Here is a 6,874-nt window from a genome sequence, read left to right as displayed (position 1 = left end):
AATTAGTCGAGGTGCAAACAAACTACCCCGCATAAATCACGTCTTTTTTCTCTAAAAAAAAAAAAAAAAAGAAGTTTCATCTTCCTCACTCTCACATGTTTTGCTTATCTCACACACTTTTGTTCCCAGCATATTGTAGCTGCAAACCGAAGAAGGGTTCAACAAGGGACCACAGGTTTAATCAACTTCTCTGAAGTCTGAACCCTTATTTTGGAGATTGCAGCTCCTATCCACCCAAAATGAAGCACTGTATCATATCCAAAATATCAAATTTTACACCAATAGAGTTACTCACAATGACTTCATTGTGTTCGAGCTGCTACCTTGAAAACACATGTTCTAACAATTTATATCTTTGGGTACAACATGTTCTAACATTTATAAATTATATGTTTTGGTGATGATCACTGTCTTCTGTATTTTCAGTAACTTCTTCATTGGATATGGTTTCATCATCTAGATCACCCGAGGAAAATAGCTTCTCATCGCTACTCTTGCTATCAGTTACATTGTCAATAGGCTCGGTGATGTTCACCACAGGTTGCTTTTCTATCATGCCTGACAAAGCTAGACTTGGAGACCACTCGAGCACATCGTCTATAATGTTAGAAACCCGCTTTTGATACCTGCAAGAAAGGAAATCAGTTTCAGATACCATTGTGCAAAACATTCTCGTTAGTCGTTTCCTTGGAAAACAAATCGACAGACTCTTGATGACATAAATGAGTGTATGGCACAATAAACAACAAACTTCATCAGAAGCTGACAGGCTGACCAGATCAATTTTAAAATTACAAAACCAAGTCCCAAAATATTAGCTGATATAGCCGGCAGATATCAGTGTTGTAACTTATGAATACATCAAATAACATAAGTTGAGCTGTTCATCTTTTATTTGTTCTTCATTTACTTTCATACTCGTTGAAAATTCAAGATAATAATAAAATCGGACTCAATCCTGTTTTGTAGTTCAACTCAAAAAATTCAGTTAGATTACTTGAAATGAATTTTTTTATTTTATTTTATTTTTGTTCGGAAGGAAAGATTAGGTTTTTCTTTTTAAATAAATAAATAAATAAACTGAAAAATGAGGCTGTGGAGGCCTTAAACGCACTATTACATGTGGAATTCCAGCACAAAACTTTTGGAAGGGAAGGTTTAGGTGTTATTAAAGATTTACTCCATTTTTCTTGGCAAATTTATGAAACTAGGTTCGATAAATTAAACTTGCAGTTATGCTTAATATATTTAAACATGACTGCAAGTTTCTATTGTAAAAATATTGTAACACATCTTTATATTAAAACTTCAGATCAAAGTTGACAAAGAAGAAAACAGAATTTCAACTTTATATAACTGGATCACATTTTCTCCCCACTAAATCTGAATGTCATAAATCATCATAAAGGCATTAGAGTACAAGTGCAAGACAGCGAACCTGGCTCTTGCAGCCTCATCAGGAGCATGATGCCTTAGTATTGAAATAACCACCACACCTGCAATTGCATAGAAGAGCCTCGCAGTCCACTTAGGTCGCTCACCCTCATCTTTCTGGGGCCAAAACTGGAACAATTCTTTGAGTGTTGCCTCCTCGGCAAGAATGTTGGGGAATAACCAGAAACGTTTTCCAAGAAGAATCCAAAGAGCACCAAAGACCAAGCCTCTCACTGCAAGCATCAACATATTCTTTTCATAAGCAAAAGTATATATATGTTCATTCTCGACAACTGCAATCAATACACAGTATTCCGAAGATACACTAGACAAGGTTAGATCAGCATGACTTGATATCAAACAAAAACCAAATACTTTATCGTTTTGGGATGTTGGCTTGAGTGAACTTAGGGGTCATTTGGTTTACGGTCGAGTAATGCAGGGATTATAATGCAGGACTGGTTTATGCACCTATACAGTGAATAATAACCAAGAAGAACTCAGAAACAACAACTGTTCAGCCTAACACATTGTGAAAAACTCCCCAATCTACAGCCTTTACAACTCAATAATGGAGGTAGAAGATTGAGTTGAAGAACAAAAGAAGACGGTTACAATTTTATTGCCTTTTGTTTCTCTTACTTAGTGTAATGCCCTGCACTTTCGCTCTGCTTTGCTGATTGTATTCATCCTTCCCCCACTTGTGGCATTACAGGACTACACTGGGTATGTTGTTGTTTTGTATTTATCCCTTACTGCTATTATGTTTTCCTTTTTAATTGTATATCATTGTTTTTTTGGCCTACACTTTTGCTATATTTTTTTTGTTTGGGATGGTGGTGGTTGGAATTTGTAGCAATTTAGAGGTTTTAATCAAGGATTACGAATTACAGAATGATTGCGATGTGCTTTTTTGCATTTTCTTCTTTACGAGTTCCTGATACTTGCTCCTTTTATTTAGTTCGAGACTTGTATGCGTTGTACACAACCAAGTTGTTTTGCATTCAGAGTATCCAAAAGCGAAAGAGCCAAGTCCAACGTCTGTTAGGGCCTTACGCACAGAACATGGCTTTAACTGAGCTTAGGGCTTAAAAGCGGCTCAAATGAACCTTTAATAAATTTGTTTGCACTGTAATGAAATGAGCCTTTAATAACATTGTTTGCATTATAATATAATGTGCCTAAATATGTGGTGGGGAAGGACCCATATATTCAGGAATAGTTCATTGATATTAATACTACTTGCAATGTTCTGTCAATTAATTAAGGTTGCTATAAATTACATATCTCAGATTAAATACTGTGCATCGCTATCTCCAATTCTGGTGTTCTCATGATGGTCTGACATGACACCCGTATCCTATATTTTTGCTACTTAGACCAATTCAATGCATTTTGAGAGTGAGCTGGATGTATTTAATACAAAAAAACATATTGTTGCTAGGATAAGAACACCAAAAAAAGAAACAAGCAACTAGGTACTTTTTCACTTCAATCTACTCATTATGCACTAGTAATTAAAAAACTGTGAACTGAATCACTTCAGACCACAAATATGTGCCACAATTTTCAAAAGAGCTGGTCAAAGAAACAACTTGACAACAGCAATATCAACAGATCAAGAAGCCAAAATAAAACTCTATAGTGCAACCCTATACTATATGTTCACTCAAGTCAACATCCTGAAATTGTTGTTTTAGTCATTCCAATAAAATACTTGGTTTTGGTATATGATATATAAGAACAGCTAGCTACTTGTTAATACTTATGAGAAAACAACACGTCATCATACTCCTCTTAACATCAAAAGAAAATAAAGAAATAACAGAAGATTTGTGAATAAAACTGTAAAGCACCAGAAACTTACACAAAAGTAGGCAAAGTATAAGGAGGAGGAGACCAGCACATGAGTAGAGGATAAGCAGTTTGACCTGATGAGGATACACAGGAAACAAGCAGATCGCTAGTGTCAAAATTGGCCAGCAGAATGAAAGAAGTGTTTGCCATAGGGGCCTTCTTTTGACAAATGTCCATGCGAAGAAGGCATCATTTTCAGAAAATACTTGATCCTGCATACATAGGTGAAAAAGCATAACCTCAAAAACTGCAAGAGAACCATGTAAAACGCATTACTCTAAGGGTACATATAAAAGACTCAGTTTATCAAGTCTAGAACGTTTAAAGAGGATAAGGATAAGCTTCCCAAAGAGAATGCACCAAATACACCATAATCAGATGTCTAGCTTTTGATAGAGTGTAGACTTTGTTTTCCACTTAGGGCAATAGAAATTGGAAATTGGCAATAGCTTACTTACAGAAAGAGGAAAACTAACACAACCCTACAAGTCATCAGCAAATGATGGTGACCGTCAGCACAATAGCATCTCTATTGAAGTGATCGCTCTTATTTCTGATTTATAAAAGGAAAAGATTTAGAATCAGAGTGGAAAATTACAGATTAAAGGATAGAGAATATGATGTCTTTGGTTCCTTTTGGTTGTGATGATTCATTTGTCTATAAGGAAAGCCTCCGTTAATCAGTGGGAGATGATTAGCATGATTTATAAGCTAAATTTGCAGAAAGATCAATATTTATTCTTAGAGAAGCCCTAAAAGTAGTAACTATCAGGGTTTATGATACATTATTTAACTTTAGGATTTCGGTACATGTCTAGAGTTAGGGGATGTGAATGACAAAGGATTTAAGAGCACGGTGCATGATTGTGGCTTAGATGAACGTCATGGCCCCACTTCAGATAAACCTAGAATTCAAGTGGAGAATGGAAAGGTAAATATCTGATCTTTCTTCTTTCTATTGGAATCGCAATATTATGATCATACTATTCGATTGAGATAATACACAAATTTCAAGGCCATTGTTAATCTATGATGCGACAAAAATACAGATATTTATAAGTGACTAGAAAGTAGAAACAAGGTTGAGAGGATGCCAGAAACTTCTCAAAATCACTAGTAATAATAGAGTGAATCCAGAAAGAAACTCACATGGTATATCTCTAAATGTGCTGGAAAGGTAGATAACTTCTTCTTGCCAGGACGGACAGTTTTTACCACACGACCACATCGGACCAAAAGGTTCTTCTTAAGCAGAATATTGGCAATATCTTCAGCTTCCAAACTTCTGTCTGACTCGAGTATGTCTTTCAGTTCTAAATGATTTCTGACAAAACTAACAAAATCTTTTCCCCTGAAATACTCCACCCGTGTTTCCTGTAGGACAGCCCAACGAGACACCAAGTCCTTATGGTCTCTAGCTTTCTCAGCAAATGCCTGGAAGACATCCTTTGGCGCAGCTTGCTTCTGAAACTTAAAGTGAACAGCATGGATATGAACATCACAAAATAAAAAGGGCAGAAAGAGTGGCAGGAGGAGGAAGGTAGAGGCTGGCCACATATCAATATATTCAATGACAAGAACTTCTATTTTTTATCATTTTTTTCAAGGGTGCCAATATGGTTAAGTTATCTCTATAGTCTGTGTAGTTAGCAAGATGTAGTTAGCAAGATGGTCATAACAACCAAAAAAAAAAGGAAGTCATTTCCCTCTTAAATGAGCAGATGAGAAAGTATGGAAGAGACAGAAAATACCAGTGATGGAAAGCCTACGTTCTGAACACATTTTAGAAGGTCCAGAAACATACACACAACACTCCCCTAGAAACATATGTGCCGAACTTCCCTAACACAACACTTCCCCTATATGTGCCGAACTTCCCTAACAACAGTTCAAGGGATCTGTGATGTCCTAGTACAAAGAGGAAAGTATCTTAATTCAGCATCATCACATTCTCGAGTACAAACTGATCCCTTTTGATGCAAGAATAAATTAATAACTAGCAAAGAGCAAACTCTATGAGATTTATCGGGCAAACAAAACAATTATGAGAGCAAAATAGAGTCAGATTCAGAGATGCTTTTATTGTGATAGCCCCCCCGCCCCCCCCCAAAAAAAAAAAAAAAAACACACACACACACACACACACCAAAAAGAAAAAGATAAGTAGCCAATTGAGCTGGCTTTAGTTACTTCATTTCAAGGATCTAGTAACATCCAATATATTTAGAAAGGTGAATTTCTTTGAATATCGAGATTAAGTCATTCTTTATCCTACAGGAAATCCTACTTTATTGATATCCTCTATATGAGAAAAATCCAACAGCTGTTAGTCTTATTCAATAGTTATTCTCAGGCTATTTAGAAAATATATTTACATATTCCTATAACTTTCCTTAAAGGAGCATAATAGTATCTACTGTATAGAGCAGATCGATTTACACATTAACTACACAGATCTAAAGTGAATTCTGTCTACGCTGTTGGAAAAACAATTCAAGACGCGTCAATTATCATACGATCAATGCAAGTTTAGCAAATACCTTTCAAAATCCTCTCATCTCCACAAAAGGTCACAATATCATCCTCAATCCATTAATGTTAAAATGAACCAATCAACCAAAGGGTCCTTTTCAATCCTTAGAAATATATTTGCAACATTCATACCTCCAACTAACAGAAGTGGAACCACCCATAACACACTATTAGGGAGAACGCCAGCACTTTAGGTTCAAAAAAGTCTGTCACCGTGACTTAACCATAACAATCAAAATCACTATACAACTTTGTCTATTTTTCTCCTTTATATAAATTTCCAAAATGTACATATAAAATTTCACACAAAACCCTTAGTTCCTTACTTTGACAAGATCTTGAACCCAATACCTCAACCTCCCACAATATACAATTCATATTTCTTCCTTAACAACAGAACATTTCCACAAATTTAAAGGGATTCCTTAACAACAGAACATTTCCACAAATTTAGAGGGAAATTCAAGAAATTAACAGACCCATTTCCAAAAAAAAACATAACTTTGGAACCCTGCAATCCATATTACCTCAAGCAAGATCATTTTGTGTGAAATTCAAGATAAATTCCAATAAAGAAACCCATCTTTTTATAAACCCTTGACCTTTTTGGGTCCCATAAATACGATTAAAAATACTCCCAAAATCGATCGCCAAACCCAAATTATTTGTGGGCAAAGCAAGAGAAACTCCAATTAAACAAAACCCATTTCCCCAAAATCGAAATTAGGCAGAATTAAAAGTTTTAGATACAAAATCATAGAAAAATAAGTTAAAATTTGTGTATATTCATGGTGTAATTTCCATTAAATTAGAATAAATTACCCTAGGAGTATCAGTGTTGGATTGCAGACTTTGAGATCTCCTTACCTTCTTCTTCTCTGCTCCGCCTGGTTTCTTCATCCTTCTCCTCTCTGTGTGTGTTTTTATCTTCCTGTGTTTGGGCGGTTTTCTTTGATTTCTTGTTTGTAGAGCGGGGTATTGCAGAAGAAGAAATACAAAGCACTTTTATCCTGTCGTAACGCTACTCGCCCGGGTGGGGGTGGGGGGTGGG

The 6,874-nt window shown here is 35.8% G+C and overlaps 1 protein-coding gene across 4 annotated transcripts; it reads right to left on the bottom strand.

Moving 5' to 3' along the window:
* Nucleotides 1–224: 224 nt before the first annotated feature.
* On the bottom strand, nucleotides 225–6,874 carry LOC107002840 (translocation protein SEC62). 4 transcript variants are annotated; one of them, XM_015201024.2, is made up of 5 exons: nucleotides 6,646–6,874; nucleotides 4,441–4,755; nucleotides 3,302–3,503; nucleotides 1,439–1,667; nucleotides 225–626 (listed from the first exon to the last, which is right to left on the bottom strand). In XM_015201024.2, the coding sequence occupies exons 1-5, from the start codon at nucleotides 6,721–6,723 to the stop codon at nucleotides 386–388; spliced, it is 1,065 nt and encodes a 354-aa protein (XP_015056510.1). In that variant the 5' UTR covers nucleotides 6,724–6,874; the 3' UTR covers nucleotides 225–385. The 4 variants fall into 4 exon arrangements, with proteins under 4 accessions (XP_015056510.1, XP_015056511.1, XP_015056512.1 ...); XM_015201025.2 differs by having other exon boundaries at nucleotides 4,441–4,761; nucleotides 6,691–6,848; XM_015201026.2 differs by having other exon boundaries at nucleotides 6,691–6,845.

The sequence above is a fragment of the Solanum pennellii genome, chromosome 11 (genome assembly GCF_001406875.1).
Source record: "Solanum pennellii chromosome 11, SPENNV200".
Taxonomy (NCBI): Eukaryota; Viridiplantae; Streptophyta; class Magnoliopsida; order Solanales; family Solanaceae; genus Solanum; species Solanum pennellii.
This window is presented reverse-complemented; position numbering and strand designations above follow the sequence as displayed.

Coding starts and splice junctions, on each gene's coding strand:
- LOC107002840 (XM_015201022.2), bottom strand. CDS start 6,723: ATGAAGAAACCAGGCGGAGCAGAGAAGAAGAAGGTAAGGAGATCTCAA. Junction 1,668..3,301: donor TATACTTTGCCTACTTTTGT/GTAAGTTTCTGG, acceptor TGATGCTTGCAG/TGAGAGGCTTGGTCTTTGGT. Junction 627..1,438: donor GATGAGGCTGCAAGAGCCAG/GTTCGCTGTCTT, acceptor CCTTTCTTGCAG/GTATCAAAAGCGGGTTTCTA.